Here is an 18365-nt window from a genome sequence, read left to right on the forward strand (position 1 = left end):
TGCTGGAAGGGAGCACACAGCCACATCCTCTTTTTTATATCAGTGTCCCTGCACACAATTTGTAAGCAGCCTTTTGTTTTCTAATGCACACAACCGAAATTCCTAAAGTTAAAAAAAGTGCAAACGTCTGAAAAAACAAACAACAAACCTAAATTGTAAAACAGCAAATAAGAACCATCGCAATGCCCAACCTAGATATCTCGGACACAAAGACGAACCTCAAGCTCATCATATGAGTCTCATTGATCATTATTGAGATAATCTTATCAGGAGCCTCAAAAGGAGGATGAGAAGCCTGCTGTTCACAGAGATGTGTTGCACAGCTGTTTAATGGAGTGAGAAAGCGAACGATTTGTGCTTACAGATATCCCTACATTGTTAATGAGTCTAGCATGGTGGCTCAGTGGTTACCACTGTTCCCTCACAGCAAGACGTCATTAGTGTGTTCTGTGGGTTTTCACATGGTGCTCCTGTTTACTCCCAACAGTCCTTAAACATCTGTACAGTAGGGGAGCTGAAGACTATGACTGCGATTGGCTGTGGCCCTCGGTTGGACTTAAAACATTTGCTTGCGGGATATGTTACAGCTTCTTGAGACCCTGAAAACATCAAACTAATATTAGAGAGAACACATGAATGAAAACGGCTCAAAATTAAGAAAGATGTTAAAAGACACTTTAATCCTCAAAAGTATTCGTATTCTCAAAAGTATAGTGTGTGTGTGTGTGTGTGTGTGTGTGTGTGTGTGTGTGTGTGTGTGTGTGTGTGTGTGTGTGTGTGTCTTACCTGGAGATTGACCTCAGCCTCGTAGAAAGTGAGGCAGGAGCAGTAGTGTCGGTCTGAATCGATATCCGTCAGCACAACGGTGAAGAAGGTGGGAGCTTTCCTATCCCTGGACAGCCTCCAACCTCCAGGCTGGCAAAACTGAAATGATATTGAACAAAATGCCATAAAGGGCAATTCACAAAACATACATCCTAATATACAGGACACTGTTACTGTGACTAAAGCTCTAATCATTTCAGAGACAAATTAATTGGGATTGTCAAAAAATTTAAATTTTTTAAAGCTCAGTTGTTATGTCCCTTTAGATTTTCTGCCTGATCTTAAACATATTGACGCTTTGGATAAAAGTGAGTAAAGCAGACGTTAACTATGAAGCATTATGATTTTCTTCTAAAAACTTCTTAGAATATTCCATGATTGATATTTCCAAAAATAGTTTATTGAGAATTTAAGAAGCAAACAAATCAACAATGTTTAATGCATAACAAAACAGAGCCATTTTTTGCAAATTGAGGACACTTTAACTCAAAAATACTTAAAAAAAATGAGGTGCTAATGATGGGTGAGGAGAAATTGATGAATTATTATTTGAGACACATTAGAGAGCAGAGGGCCAAAATATGGAATGCAGGCGGGCATTTGGTCATAGAGATGAGTGTTTGTGTCTCGTCTGTTTTTGCTGGAGGCCCAACTGGCCCTCGCTCTGAGAACGGTGTTGAGACTGCTCCTCAGGGGTTACACAGGGAATCAGTGGACTCATGGAGGAAGAGAGGAGACGGGGTGAAGGAGGGGCGGGTGAGGGCAAAAACAGATGGATTGATGGATCTGTGTACAGCTAGAGACAAATAAACTGGCACGGTAGTGTCTCTTGGGAAGAAAAAGAAGAGCAGTAGAGAGTAGGACGAGAAGGAGAGCGGATTAAATGAGGATTAAAGCCTCTTTCACACATAGTTCCCCTTAAATTACTGGGATAATCTTTCAGCCATCGCTAGAGATTATGACATTTTACACAAACACTACATTCAGGAATATTTCTGCCATACCATGGAGTCGATGGGGCAAGGGACGGTCCAGTAGATGGAGGTAATGCAACACTTATGGATGCCAACCACCATAAAAATACAATGGGCAAGAAGATGGGGGAAGGCTAGATGTGCGTGTACGCAGTGGAAGAAGATGCCTCTTAATATTTTCAGGAACATGGCAGACGAGGAGCCTTTTTTATCCAGGGCCAATGTTTTTGTACTGTATTATATAGTCAACAAGTTTGCGAGACAAGTCAAATCAAGCGTGAAAGCTTTGGCACTAACGCGAAACCTTTAACTGGTTTAATTAACTGGTTAGATTAAAATACGTCATGACGGGAGTCTTGTGATTGGGTTGCTTGCTCCACTCAAAGAGTCTTTCATCAGCTGGACGTGGCTCTTTGTGTGCTTGTCCCTGCATTGTGATTGCTTTAATTCACAACACAGCCGTACCGCCGTTTTTCCCGAAATGTTACTCAGCCTTAAGGTCGGAAATTGGCAGTACAGATTTCCCTGAATATTGATCCCTGCCCACACACGCACACGCAAACGCACACACACATGCCCATGGATGAAATGTCCCTGAACATTTCAGAGACAGACATGTGTGAAGGGGACTCAAGAGAGGAAGACCGGAAAAGCTTGGAGGGAGGGGGTGTGTTTGGCTTGTTCAGCCTGGAGGATTGGACCAGGATGCCATCACCATCCAGCAGATACAATAGCTCGCAGGATATCTGTTAAACTTGCTTTGTGATGAGGTGTGTGTGTGTGTGTGTGTGTGTGTGTGTGTGTGTGTGTGTGTGTGTGTGTGTGTGTGTGTGTGTGTGTGTGTGTGTGTGTGTGTGTGTGTGTGTCGACAGGAATCAAGGACAAGTGCAGATAACTGTGATCCTGTGCTAAACTATTCCAACTATGCCATTCATTGTTGCCAAAAAAGAGATAAAGACCTTTGGGACTGCATAGCTCCGGAGATCACAGGTATACCATCCTGTGTGCATATCTTGTATTTCTGCTTGTGTGTATGCATGTGTGTGAGAGAGTGACTGATTTCAATATTCAAGGAGCAAGAGGAGGCGCAATTAATTAATTAACTTCCCACACATCTTAAAACAGTGTTTCCCTTAAGCCGTTATCTCGCCTGTAGGTCTGCAGAAAAACCCTTGCCCGGCTGGCAAAGACACTTCAGGGAGTTCAGTGTTTAGTAAACTTCTCTTTATTCCAGGACCACTGCATCCAGACAGACTACCGACATCAATTGAAATACAACTAATGGCTGTCTAACTCAAAGATGAAGGACTGTCTTGCCTAAACATCGTAGCTGAATAGGACTTTGCAAAAGGGGCAGTTCAATGAAATGAATAAGGAAAACATACAACATTATCCTCGTATGACTCCGGACCGAATACACCCCGCTTCAGCAAAAGCAGGGAAATCAACAAACTAAATTTAACTGCGCACAGCCGTGTGAAAACAGAAAATATCCTTGTGCTTTTTGTTCAAACATCCAACTTGAATGATTATACCCTTTGAAATTCAGTCAACCACAGAACATAGTCTGGAACCAAACTCATGGCTAGTCCTAGAAGGCAGAATGGATAAAGATGGGGTGTGTAAGCTTTAAAAGAATCATAGACAGGGGAAGCAAAATTGGCCAAAAGGTCAGTCTGCAAAACAGTGATAACTGCAGAAAGAGTGTATTTATGTCCTGCCGTGCTACATTGTGGAACCCAAAGCAGTGAATGACACTGGGCACAACATTGCCATTATACAGACGCACACACAAGCACATGGCAGACAGAAAGGACATCTCCTATTCCAGAATTAGATCGCAGTCAAGTGACAAAGGAACTCCGGGACACACTCGCTGTATTTATGTCACAGCCGAGTAAACTGCTGCAGTCCAGCTAAACCCTCTGCGTCGCATCATGTGCTGCATGCAGCCTGGTATGATCCCCTCCCGCCCAACTGCACCAGTATTCACCTACTCAGCCACTGACACAGGATCTTCAGTCTGACCTGCTAAGCATCGTCACAGCTGAGCAGAGTGCTTGAAGAGCAGCCCCAATAAAAAGAAAAAATTCTGCACAGAGACCTTGCCTGATCAGGACATGGCTGCATGCTTATACTGTGAGAAGACATTAATGCCTGGTCATGCCGGCACAGGCCAGATATAACCACTACTAAAGATGACTCGAGTCAGGACAAAGGCCGACAGTATGGTATCGCCCTTTAAAGTCAGTGTTGTATTTTTCTGGTATGATAAAGCTGAAACTTGACTGGAAATGGGGAACTTTTATTTGTTGTTTTTATTATGACCCCAACAACTGAGAGTCCCGTACTTAGGAAATACAAAGAGACTTTGAAGGGTCATCAAACCTTGAAAGAGTTTATGTAACCACAAATGAGCTCAATCCTGCAAAGGAAATACAATCAAGCACCAAAGTTACACATCACACAAAGCTACAGCAATAAAACATTTGTAGACTGAGCTGCCACCTGGGATCTGAGCATCAGTAAGAAATACTGAAGCTTGAGAGAAAAGGGAAAACACTTTTCACATTCACCTAACCACCATGTCCAACACTTTGTCAAGAAGACTTTGGGGTCATGAAATGAAGAACATAAAACACATAAAACAAACAATTGCAATCCTAAAATACATTGAAAAGTAAGTAAATATGGCTGCCAGACAATCACATCTTAGAGCAGGTACAGTTTGCTGCAGGAATGAGTCCTGAAACCTCGAAACGAGTCAGCTTTTTGACTCTTCCGTCTCTCGTCACAAAGTCAATGTTTTTTTTTATGGGTTTTTATTTAATAGCCTCAAGCGATTTTAACGCTTTCGAAAATATAAAAAGAAACATCAGTAAATACCCCTCTCGTGAATTTTTAAGCGTCTTAAAAAATGTCAACAGTGCTATTCAATCATCCTCTTCCTTCTTCTTTCCCCATTCATGTGGAAGAGACGCATGCCTGGAAGACAACACAATGACGGAAAGTGAAGAGCGTGTTGTCAGAGAAAAGAAAGGAACTGGCCAGGGGTGAGAAGGTCAATGCCGTGCTCCAGACTGTATATAAGAAGTAGACGTAGTCATCAAGACGTCACCCATTGGTTTGTGGACTATCGTCATGAAGCCTCGAGTCTGACGATTTTGCCGTCGTCATCTTTGATTACGGCCGTCTCTATGTTGTTTGTTTTTGTAGGTTACCATAATGGGAATGCGGAGGAATTATGATGCCGGATACGGCTCTGGTAGCGACAGCGACTTGCCAATCACAGTATGCTTTATTGTCTATTTCACTCTAAAAAGGACCATCATTTACTAAATGAACATCATCTCCCTAGCTCAAGGTCAGCAAGATGAATACAAGAAACAAAACTGTCAAGAATGAGCATAATAGCATCGTTATCCAAATAATATTTACTGGTTGCATTGAGTTAATTTACTGCATCAGAGAAGCCCCATCACAGAGCAATCCAATGAGGTGGCATCTCCCATCCACTTCCATTACTCAACTCTGCGTCCCCGCTGTCACAAACACTTCTGGTTTCTCTTTACTGATCTGTTCTGCAATATCTGGCACATATGGTTCCTTTTAGAGATAGATATTTTTAGATGACAATGATGGACTATAGTAATTCGAAGAAAACAAGTCGAGTTAAGCAGGACCGGAAGAGTCATCAAGCAAACATTGCAAACTCTGCTGTACTATACTGTACACAACATTTCAAGCTTCATCCATGCCATATGTGTACGAAATGTAACACCTGAAAAAGAACCTACTACAAGATGTATTTTTAGTACAATGGTAAAGTTTTTTTAGTTTTTTTTCAGTCTCGCATTGTCCAGCAACAAGCTCAGAAGGACAACTCTGCCGAACCCTCAACATCCCATGGGAGGATCTGTTCACTTCAGGGCAAATACTTGGGTTAATTTCAAGACACAGCATGAATTAAAAACAGACGGCCAGTTCATCACATGCAATTTGAAAACAGAAATGCATAAAGAGGCAAATAGAAAGGACCCTTTGCTTTGCCTTGCCTTAATAGAATCAGACATTCCTTTGTTAAAATCAATCCCCTGCCAGATTAAATATCTCAACCTTATTCCTTAAACCAAACCTGAAGCGTTTGTGTGATGTTCTCAGTTGTCATGAAGGACCCAAACATTAAATGTGCTTTAATGTGTCATAGTTTTGTCAAAAGTAGGCCAACAAACACCATACCTTCCAGGCATAAACAACTTCAATTATAGTTCAGGGAGGAACATAATTCCCTCTTAGATTCCAAGTAAAAGTCCACGGATTTTCCCCGCACTGTTTGATGACATGTTCTCATGGTAAAACTGATGTTAAAACCACTAGAATAGTATACAAAATATGCCTATTATAATACATTGTCTCATTGCTGTGACTGAATCTGTGAAAACTGGAACGAGTAGAGCGGTAAAATCATCTGTGTATAACTCACGGCATTCTCCCCAAAACAACCAATGACTGTTTGAGAAGGACTGTCATGTATGAGCATGCCTTCTTATATAACTGCGTCAATCATAGCCTGAGAGTTTGTCAGCACTTTTTATTGATGTCAAAGCCATGTTATTAAAATCGAGTTTCCCAATTCATGTGATGCGTCAGGTATTAAACAGAAATCTGGCAGCCAATATGAATTTAGCTAAAGTGTTGGTAGATAAGTGACGATGACGATACGTTATGTTGCACATGGATAACCAGACTTTGTAAGATCCAACACTAGGTACAAGTAAAATGAAAAATGTCAGCGAGTGGCGAGCAAGCTGTAAAAGAATTACAGACCGTAAGGCATTTGTGACTGAAGACGGGGAAGGGGAACCGGCGGAGCCTCCCGTGGAAACTCCACCGGATCCCGAGTTCCACTCCATGGAAGATTTTCCACCCGAGCAGTCTCGTGATGATACTCCGCGCTCGGCCTTTGACCAAGTGATGAGAATTGATGGTCAGCTAGTGTGCCCTGACGCAGCGCAGTCTGGCCTTAACAAACATATAAAGGACATTTAACTGGAGGATCGAGACTTTTAGCGGGACCAGCAGTTCAACTGAATATTTACAACAATTTATAACAGTATGCTTGACATAAATATTTACGAAACAAAATATTAGACTTTATCAGAATTCAAAGTGGTGTTCTCAAGAAGTACCAAGCCACATTTTTATCAGAAAATCCACTGGACTACTGTAGAAGTAACTGAGTTACACGATTTCATAAGCGACGGGTAGAGACGGGGAGGGAGACCCAACAGTTGGAGAAGTGCGTGAGTCAGAGAAGTTATTTCACATTGTGTGCTCTAACAAGAGAAAAGTGGACATCTTAATCAGAGTCTTTAACCAAGAAGGGACAGATACTTATATGTTAATTCTTCCCACTGACAGTTTAAAACCAGTATGTCTCATGTTTATAGACCGTGACCATTATTAAAAGCAGAAATGTGAACCGTTAGACAAAGCAAAAATCTTTTGAGCAAACGTACACACTCAAATCCGAAATGAAGGCATAGAAAAATAAAACCTAAGAGCCCAATATGATCAGCACCTAAAATTTGTAACTGCCCAATAATTATGTTAACAAAGAGAGGAATAAAGCCAAAACGCGTAGTTTCATAACCACAGAGAAAGTCCCTGCACACAATGTTCTCTTAGAAGATAAGAATATAATATCTTTGTCTTTTTGATTGACATCACACAAATTAATTAATTTAAACTGCAGGGCAAAGACAATTCAGTTAATTTAATTTTTTTTAAGTTTTCTGTAATGTATTATATTTTGTAATTATGTATTATTTATAATGACTATAAATATTTTTAGATATTCAATTGAACTTTCTTTATTTCATTTGACAGTCAGTTGTTGTACAGACATTAATACAACTATTGGCTACTTCAATACATATGGCACTAAATCATTTATTATTGTGAGGAATTCTCTCTAACTGGACCTCACTGGATGTTAACTGAATACACCTGGGCTACAGCAAGCAGATGGAAGTAGTAGGGAATCAAATGGTACATTGACTATTTGTGCAACTTTGAAATCGAACGAAGGAATTATCCTTCCATAAGTTATCTTTGTTCCTCCTAATAACTAACTTTTTGACAAGGCGATGAGCTCCGTCTGATTTAAGTTTCCCCTTTCACCTTGCAAAGTACCATGATGCCTCCCCAGGAACTGATGTAGGGTCACATCTGGCCTCCAACCCCAGACTGCGTGCAGCTGTGCATTTGGCCTTCAAACACTTCACCTGTCTGTGACTAGGCTGTGGCTCTGTACGTGTGTAGTACGGCGCTCACTGTTGTGATTCACAGGGGCACAAAAGTTGGGATTTTCAAATCTAACACAGTGGCTTGAAGCAAACCTTTTTAAGTTGATACATGCTTTATACATATAGTTCTGAGCAGTACCACATTGCTAAAGTTTCCTTTTTTGTCTAGCCCAGGGGTTGACAACCCGCTGATATGTGGCAAGAAATTAGCAAAAAACTAAAAATGTAATGTTGAAAGACTCTTCCAGAACAAGCATTTGCTGAAAGGTGTCAAGCTGCAGAAGAGCGATTCCTCAACTGCTGCAGCAAACTGAGCAAATTAAATATACTTTCAGGAAGCTGATCAAGTCTCCAGACTCAACTACTGCTGCTGGTTCTGTGGCAGCTCATGAGACACTGAGGCGTCCGCTAGTAAAGACGGATCCTCCTCCTCCGTTTGTGGAGCTCATGTAGCAAAAGACAGGGATCGAACCTGCTACCTTATGATTACAGGGCAAACACTCACCACATGAGCCACATTTATAGACAGTATTCAACGTTTGCATAGTTGTGCTTTTAATTGATCTCAATGTAGTCAACACATGACTAATTTTTGTCTCCCCTTCATAAGAGTTTGATAGTTATAAACAGGTAAAATAGCAATGCAATGTCAAAAATTATCTTTATTCTTGTTCTATAATTTCATAAATACAACAAACTATAGTTTTGTGTGTATATATATATATATATATATATATATATATATATATATATATATATATATATATATATAATGACTATATATAAAACTTCAGAAGCTGTGATATCAAATAGCTTTTGCGACTCCAGACACATTTTTTTGTGTGGAAAAAAGGTCAAAATGGCTCTTTGGATAGGAAAGGTTGCTGTCCCCTGGTCTAGCCTATACCAGCTGACAGAAGGTAAACATGCTTGTTTTTCCATTTTATCTGTACAAATTAAACATGAAACCTAAAACACATTTCTGAGCACATGTAGTGATGAATGAAAGAGCAAGGTAAACAGTTTTGTCCTGAGGTTGTAGATTCGCACAATGGCTGTTCTGCGTCAGACCTCTGAGCCCCCGGCCTTCTAATGGCTGATAACGACCTGCCTGTGGAACAGGTGCTTCCTCCACCTCCTTGTGAGGGCCCTTGATCAGGAACAGTATTCACAACAGACTTCGGTCTCACTAGATTACTAGTCATGAGCTTAGTTCAAACCACAACAAGTGTTGTTCCTCTTCTGAACATAAGATGCAGTGTGAAGAGAAATGTATGGGAATCTGAGGGTGTATGAACACAGAGGAATACGTTTCACAACAAACACCCTTTCTCTTAAAGCTTCACACACAAATCTCTCAAATAATGCTTTGTGTCAGGACACTCACGGTGTCATTCAGTACTTATATATACATACATACACTACCGTTCAAAAGTTTGGAGTCACTTAGAAATGTCCTTATTTTTCAAAGAAAAGCACTGTTTTTTTTCAATGAACATAACATTAAATTAAATCAGAAATACACTAAACATTGTTAATGTGGTAAATGACTATTCTAGGTGGAAACGTCTTGAATGAAATATCTACATAGGTGTATAGAGGCCCATTTCCAGTAACTATCACTCCAGTGTTCTAATGGTACATTGTGTTTGCTAATCGCATAGAAGACTAATGGATGATTAGAAAACACTTGAAAACCCTTATGCAATTATGTTAGCACAGCTTAAAACAGTTATGCTGGTTAAAGAAGCTATAAAACTGGCTTTCCTTTGAGCTAGTTGAGTATCTGGAGCATCACATTTGTGGGTTCGATTACACTCTCAAAATGGCCAGAAAAAGAGAACTTTCATGTGAAACTCACCAGTCTATTCTTGTATTCTAGAAATGAAGGCTATTCCATGCGAGAAATTGCGAAGAAACTGAAAATTTGTCTGGGTGACCCCAAACTTTTGAACGGTAGTGTACACATACATACTGTACATACATACATACATACATACATATTGATCGGGACATGTCTTAATTTGCTACTTTTTCATAGCAACCATTTATTTAAATTTTTTACAGTTGACATCTGAAAACTATCAAAGTACTATCAAAAACTGGACTGAAGTGGTCAAGACTCGCTGGCCTTCTGAGTGGGCCACCTGGCTGGTTGAATGGTAACACTGATGTCAAAGAGACCGAAAGAGGACCCAGTTAATTAAAAAAGGAGAAGTGTTTACTCGTACTGTAAATGGTTCCTCCTACTTAACCGTTATTTCTCAAAAAGACATCACATCAAATCAGAGCTGGGTATGTCAATTAATGGTTTAGCATAAACACACCTAGTTACAGATTGTGAGAACATAGCCATACATATGGTTTTAAGGTAAACACTTTTTGAGCTGTCGCTATGACCTCAAGAGGCCATGCTTTTCCACACACCCAAAGAGACGAACAGAGTTTGACAAGCGAACAACACTGCCATCTTTACAGCCCCACACTCATACTATAATGGCAGAACACGTCAATGAACAACAGCAATGTGATGTATTATTGCATCATGTTATGATGATGGCGGCTGCTAAGACTGCTTCAACAAATCGGAATATTTCTCACTTAGAATGTCAGACATCCAGCCTGTGTCAATACAAGTATTTCATGTCAGATGACACCCAGCAGGCTCAGCATACAGCTGTTTGGACATACGTTTTGTCTACAATGGCAACACAAAAGGGATGCATTACAACTTGACTTGACAAGTCCTGTTGCTGAGGCTCAACACTGAGGAGACCATCTGAAAGAAGACGTGCACATCTGCATGCATCAGCCAGCACTGGAAGTTTTGACAGAGATCGATAGCTAATACATGGAGACAATGAGTCTGTGAATTACTACCCATATAAATAAGTATGTATTTTTTTTTAGATAGATTGTAGGTGTAAGAATCGTTGCTGCGTCACCGTCACTGGCCCTGGTGTCAGCAGCAGACAGCAGCAACATTCACCAGTTGCTGTAGAGCTCTTTAGATGGGAGGGAGGAAATGTCCACAATAGCCAGGGCATTCTAAAATCTTAGCTTGGACCTGTTAACCTGACTCCTGGCAGGGCCACAGAGTTAGTCACCTATCATCATCTCTTTCATGATTTTGTTTGGACTCTCAGACTTGGGTCTATCAGGAAATAACATTTCTAAAAGTCTATATGGCAGAATAAGATGGGACAAAACACTTCATTCACAAAACAACTCCTAAATAAATAAACCATCAAAGACAAGAGTTTCTACTGTACTTCACCTAAAGGTTTGAGTATGTTCGCTCTCCAGCATGCTGTGGCTTTATTTCATCCTGTGTATTCCCACTTCCTGGTGAGCTCACAGTACTTTTCAGCATGGAAAGTCCAGCTTGCTTGACAGCTCCAGCTTTGTTTCCTGATGTGTTTAGCTTCACTGGCACACGAAGCATTGATTACTCATGTGTGGATCTTCCTGACAAACACATGATCCCATTCTCCCCCCTGGCTGGGACGGCATCCTGCTATCTGGAATGCACTGTTTAGTTTTTCTCTCATAGTTTTACAAACATCATAAGAACGACGTGCAGCGCGACATGTCAAGTTATGGTCACTTGAGTCAAGTGATACAATTAGGTTACATTCTTTTATCTGTCCGTGGTTTGGCACAGAGCCAACTGACTAACCAAGGCTGCAGATTATGAACAATACAGTTAAGTGTGTCATGATTTGCTTACTCATCTCTGCTCAGAGAACAAAGCCAGATGAATTAATCTTTGCAGCAATAAAAAGGTGATTCTTTTCTCACGTGCTACTGAAACGGATCTTAGTCCAAAGGATCCTACTGGATCCTTTAAGTTTTTTTTTTCTTGATATATATATATATATATAAATAAAAATGTTATATTTCCATTTCCAGCAGTCATATCAACTACACACATGGCACAAGCAGTTTACACATTTTCTGAATAACTTGAGCATCCTTCCCGGAAGTGCCGGGCCACGTTCCTCATTACAGCAGGGATTTGGGGGAAAATGAAGTTCAAAAGGTCAAAGGTTCTAGACCGTTCTAGAGAAATGACACAAATGTTTACAGTCTGGTCAAGTCAGGTCAAATTCCTTCATCGGAGGAAGTTGGGCTCCAAGAGGTCATTTTTTACAATCTCATGTCAACAATTTCTTGTCAGATGAAAACAAGTAGAGTGTAAGCTGGCATTACATATACCGTATCTGTGTTTGTTGTCATGTAATACGCATTTGCAGTTACTGAAATGTTATGTATTTAGATAATGTACTGTGATAAACAATGTCAACTACAAACAGAATACAGAGTACATTAACCCTACTCTAAATAACCCTAGTTTCTCTGTGGTATCAACCAAACACATGTGATTTATTTGTAACTGTGTTTGGATGGAGGGTTGACGGACTCTTACATTGTTCTACAGCAGTGTGAATTGGAACCAACTGTGAACCAACTACCATCGGAAAACATACATCCTACTGTTCAATCATCTGCGTACTAACTTCTACAATGACCATTAAATATTGACAGAATTAATCTGTTTGGAAAATTTAATTTACATCTTGTAACTCAGATTCAGCCCACAACTAACCGACTTGCAAAGCAGCAATTATATTCATATAAAAGAAAAACAAGAAACAGGAAACACAACAAAATCCATGAAAAGCCTTTTGGGGAGTTTCACAGTATGAATAGATTTTAATTTTACAGTAGTAAGACTTATGCAGAGAACAACAATATTTTCCTCCTTAAAATCCTAGATTGCGCCTATGCTGTCACCCTCGCTTTGGAAGATTGTTTTAAAAGACTAAATTTGGGTTTACCACTGACCGCCATCTTGGCAGTTATTGAGGTCAGATGATATAAATTTGGGGAAGGAGCTGTGGAGCGATGAGAGCAGAAGCCACTACATCTTACCGTGATAGACTGACAAGCAAACACACTCAAAGGCATCTCCCTCTACTTTTACAGAAAGCCCAGACATACAATGACAATTTAATTAGCTATTAAGACCATAATGGATTTTGGAAAACACGTTTCATTACAAAAGACATTTTGAATGGCTTTCGATCAAAAGGGAAGACTAACGAACGCTGTGGCCATTAGCAAGGCTGCATCTTAAGGCACTTCCGTACTAGCTTTAGTTCTTGGCCATTGTGGTGGCCACTTGTATAGCTGTCTTTCTCTCAGTAACAATTATGGCCACCAGTATATATATCTGAGTAAGCAGTGGGACAGAAAAGCAAATGACCGGCATGGTATGTGGTCAGAGAAACAACTCTGTCTCCCCAGCTGACAGAGTGGAACAAAAACCCACATCGCATACAGCGTGCTGGACTGCACCAGTACAGGATTACTATTGTTCAGCGCTGCCGCAACACGCCCACAGCCACAACATGTGAGACTTAAGAGAGAGCAGAATACTAGGCTGAGATTCACACTGTTTTCACCATACTAAATTGAGGGGAGGTTGTCTTAAAAATTTGAAAACAAGCTAAGAAATACGTCAACGAGGGACAACGTGCAACACATGGAAAGGTGTGTTGAGAAGAGGTCAATCTCAAACTGCAGAACCTCATTAATGTATTTATTGTTCATAAGTATTTGGTAGCCAAATATAAATTCAACATTTGCATACAAAATCAAAATGAATATAGCTGTGAAAAATGCTTCATAATTAGTCATAAAAAATGTCAGAATTAAATCACGAGGATTCTTTTCATTACAGATAGTCTATTCTATTAATTATTTTTCTATATATATATATATATATATATATATATATATATATATATATATATATATATATATATATATATATATATATATATATATATATATATATATATATATGGATCGGATAACACAGTGTTTTTCAACCTTTTTGAGCACACCACCAACAACCAATAAAGTTACAAAATGTTGCATTGTAGCATAATACAGCATGTATGGTAGATAATTATTGCGCTACCTACTGGCATGGAAGAGCATTTCATTACTAGGACAGCCACTATATTGCAGGCTCAGACGCTCAACAATGGAAAATTATCAGCAGCAACTAAATAATATTTCTTTGGACCGATTAAGTGAAATTGGACATTTTCCCACAGCACACCTGATTATCTCTCATGGCACAGTGGTTGAAAATTACTGGGATTGGATCAGCACAAAAGAAAAAAGGAAGCAAGTATAACTTTTAGAGATCCCTGATCATGTTTTTCTGCCGTCGATACTTATAGCTGATCATTGATGATCCATATTGGTATCAGTAGCGTTATTGTCAAGTCATAATTCCCTCGATAATATCTATTCATGACGTTAAATTTCTTTTTATAATTTCACGTTTCTCACCAACGCATCTCTCATTCTCATCATATTTTACGAAATTACGTGTGAACACATCATGATAACATTCTAATTTTCCCTGAACAGAGCCTGAATGCATCATAATGAAACCGAATGCAACCTTCGTTCGTTATCAGTTAGCGGTGCTGCCGTCGCTACTCGATCTTCTGTGAATTTAAACACAGATTGGTTGTTTATAATGTAATATTATCAAACATCAGCGACTAGAAAAGCATAAATGCTGATGTCTTGAACGCATATTTTACGGAATATCAGTGGATTACGATAGTCAGTAAAACTTTATGTCACACTGTGATGGTCAACTTTAAAATGTGTAATTAATCTGCGGTTCACGTGTGATGACAACAATCGCCAATCAAAAGTCGTCAGAGCTCAGGAGGATGGTTTCAAATTGCTGGTTTTGTTTGACAAAAAAAGTGGGACATTTTGCTCAGCTCAAAGCTCAAAGAAGCATTTGTGGCATTGAAGCAGTTCCCCATATTTAACGTCCTGTATTGATACCGGACCTCTTGCGTACACTGTGGTGTAGCTCCTCAAATTGCATTTTCCAAAATGTAAAGACTGATTTGAGGCTCCATGACGAGAGGAGACATTTTGTTTACATGCTGGGGAACATGACAGAGCGTAGACTGCAGGCTTCATGTAATGGACTGACCCTCATGTTCAACACTGAACTTTGCGGTGCTTTGGAATGTGTATGATCACTAGCACATCGGCGTCAAGACATCTCTCTTCACCCAACACACACAGTGTGTGTATATATACATAAATGTGCACACACGCGCGCACACACACACACACACACACACACACACACACACACACACACACACACACACACACACGCATGGCCAAGCCAAGCAGAAATAAACAGCTATCATTACATAGATAGATTTAAAAAGATTAATATTCATCTGGTTGTCTCAGAATTTGGACAATATACCTGCAATTAATACAGCACATTAAACATGAAAGAAAATTATACCTAACATAAACAAGAGCACATGAGGGAGAAAGGAAGATGAGAGGAATAATAACTCGATAATAACTACATTTCATTACAATACAAGTTGTCTACAAACAGCGGATGTAATGAACATTCACAACCTTCAAGCATTAAACAAATGACGCTTGTGATTAAACAAGCAAACACCAAAGTAATTACAGGCATTCCTCGGGCATTTGTGTGCCACTTTTTATATTTTGCAACAAACTAGTTGCCGTTAAATCTAAATAACAAAATATAGGCTGCTAAATGTTTTGCTTGAAGCAGACAGGAACATCTGTTCTTGAAATTTGAAAAAAGTAAGACTTTACTTGTCACAGAAAGGAGGGAGATCATGATATTATATTAAATAATCTAAAATGAATAATAAATTACAAACAGCCCCTGTTCATATCCTTGTTATTCATTTTAGTAAAGCCACAGCTCAGCTACTTTAGTCTGTGACGTGATCCACGTCCGGCTGGTCATGGTAGCTACAAAGGAAAAAGAGAAATGAGAACAATATGAGTGATTGTTGAGTAAGTACTTCACTTCAATCAAAGTACTTCTGTTTATCCGCAAAGCTTAGCTTTTAAATTGCTTTTATCTCAATTGCTTAGTTTTTTTGCATATTATACTAAATTGCGCAACTAAATGTGGGAGTATTTGCTGTTTTTTTTCTAAATCTTTGGCTTGATTTAAATGATAGAAGTTAACTTAAAAATGTTTATCTCCTGTGTCACTTGCCAGTAATTGGCACAAAATTGTAAAACTTTAACAGTTGCTGTATTTTTATTACCATGTAAATTACATGTATTAGCCCTGATGTATGAAATGTGCTATGCAAATTCAGTTGCCTTGCCTTAGTAATGGCCGATACATTTTGAGGCAAGTATTCTTTTTTCTGATATTTGGTGGAATTCGGCAATTAAAAGTATTCTATGTGACTTCAACTTCAAGTCAAGACCGTTTACAGTACTTCACGAGTGCTGCGTCTTCATAGGCGAGGGAAAGGTGATGGAAATGTACTACGCGCACAACTTACTGAACTCCATCTACAGACCTGGCTCATCCATAACAGATGAGGATTTGAGCTGGTTCGTATCATCATCACTTGCCTGAAAAGATTAGAAACACATTTTTCCAAGCTCAAGTTGTAAACGCTTTTTTCTTGGTGCATTCCTCATCTGTGGTTATTTAGTTTGCTGGGGGCCTGTTGTGACCACAAAATGCTTTTCGTGCTCAGCTTCATCCACTGTTTTCTACAGATGTGTTTCTTCGTGTTTGTAAATGAGTCATTTTCTTTTTCATGGAGTAGAGGAAATCTGCAAATAATAATGGTTTACATACCAGCCCAAAACAGAGCCAAAATGCAAATTGCTTAGTGGGTCTGTTAAACACTATGGTGTATCTTCATTAAAGCTTCAAAGCTGGAATTTCAGTCATTTGGCTTTCGACCAAAGTTTGTCACACAACACATAGTAGGAAAGCAAATTTCTGGAACAACCCATCTTTCCCGTCCTTAGTCCTCTGAGCATTTTTTTATAGAGAAACCTGAAGCTGATACTTGTTCAGCATGTTATCCAATATTCTATATTATACTCATTTACGGGGTATTTGCCAAAAAAGATCAAGCATTGAATGCATTAAATGCATTGAATTACGTGTGCTTTCCCTGCAATCTGGGGATCGCAGTATGTCTCAATTTCTGTCCAGGCTGACACATAATAAAGAAGCATTGGGGGGGGGATCACTTCAGCAAGATGGAATACAAGAAATTCACACACACACACACACACGCACACGGTATGCAGGTCCTCAATGACATCTGGAAACACTAAGCTAATAGATTTAGCTAAACTTGTGGCAGTGTTTCTATTTTTAACTCTATGAAACCAGGATACTTGAGGGGTGACACTGGGAGAGTGAAGCCATTGCGGCGCATCCCTCAGAGTCACTGAAAGGTTAAATAACAGTACTAGGGTTTCCGCCACACATTCACACAAAAATTCAGTCTCCAATATTCTTTGAGCAGCACTGTGGTTTGCCGTATGACACACCACTGCTCATCTCTAAGCAATGACTCACAACAAGAATCTTGATGGCCTCCAACAGACTCGTTGAGACATGATGACGAGATGCCAGAATGCCAATCAAACCACCCACCCAGAATATGTCTATTTGTGCCTCACAGCATGTCCTCAATTGCACAATAAATACCATGAACAAGGGTCATGGTATAATAACATCTCGTGGACTTTGTCTCCACAGAGCCAAATATTTCAGGTAATTACTTTTGGTCATTAAAAAGCAAACAAAACTTTATTCCAGAATAATTAATTTCCAACCCATATTTAATGTTAATCTTCTAAATCTGAAATACTGTCTAAAAATGTACAGAAGGATCCAGTCATCATGAAAACAATTACCTAATCTAAACAGAAGATGTTGTTTAGATTAACTCCGTCCATTTATCTAGGCTTAGATATCCGACTCATATTATGGAACTTTTTGGCCTCTACATCTGCATCACTTGGCTCCTAAATGTTATACATAGTATGACCTCCACCAAATGCCAAACATATCTGCAACTGCAAAGTAGAAAACGTGCAACATTTATTTTGGCACAGCAGTACAATCATCTATTGCTATGGATCCTGTAAATCTTCCCTGTATCTGTATCTTAGTGAAGCATTCAAGAGAGCAGTATGACAACAGTATGTGCTGGCTAGTACTTTCAAAGGATCAAGTACTGTGTTGGGATTTAGAGTCATTTAGCCGTTTTCCTTCTTGTCGACTGACAAAACCATTCTGCTAAGTCATTAAAAGCTTATCTTCAGTAGCCAATATAAATGACCAAAAACAGATATAACACAGGCCCTAATGTCC

The 18365-nt window shown here is 39.4% G+C and overlaps 1 protein-coding gene across 2 annotated transcripts in view; it reads right to left on the reverse strand.

The window, feature by feature from the left end:
* The window catches only part of sbf2 (SET binding factor 2), a gene marked incomplete at its 5' end in the record, with an annotated part of 81838 nt that overhangs the window by 49506 nt on the left and 13967 nt on the right, over positions 1-18365 (reverse strand). For both annotated transcript variants that reach the window (XM_079216599.1, XM_079216598.1), the window contains one exon: positions 787-924. In XM_079216599.1, the coding sequence (XP_079072725.1) occupies positions 787-924 (138 nt within the window). The remainder of the gene's footprint in view (positions 1-786; positions 925-18365) is intronic.

This window comes from Taurulus bubalis (genome assembly GCF_910589615.1).
Source record: "Taurulus bubalis genome assembly, chromosome: 4".
In the NCBI taxonomy this organism is placed as follows: domain Eukaryota; kingdom Metazoa; phylum Chordata; class Actinopteri; order Perciformes; family Cottidae; genus Taurulus; species Taurulus bubalis.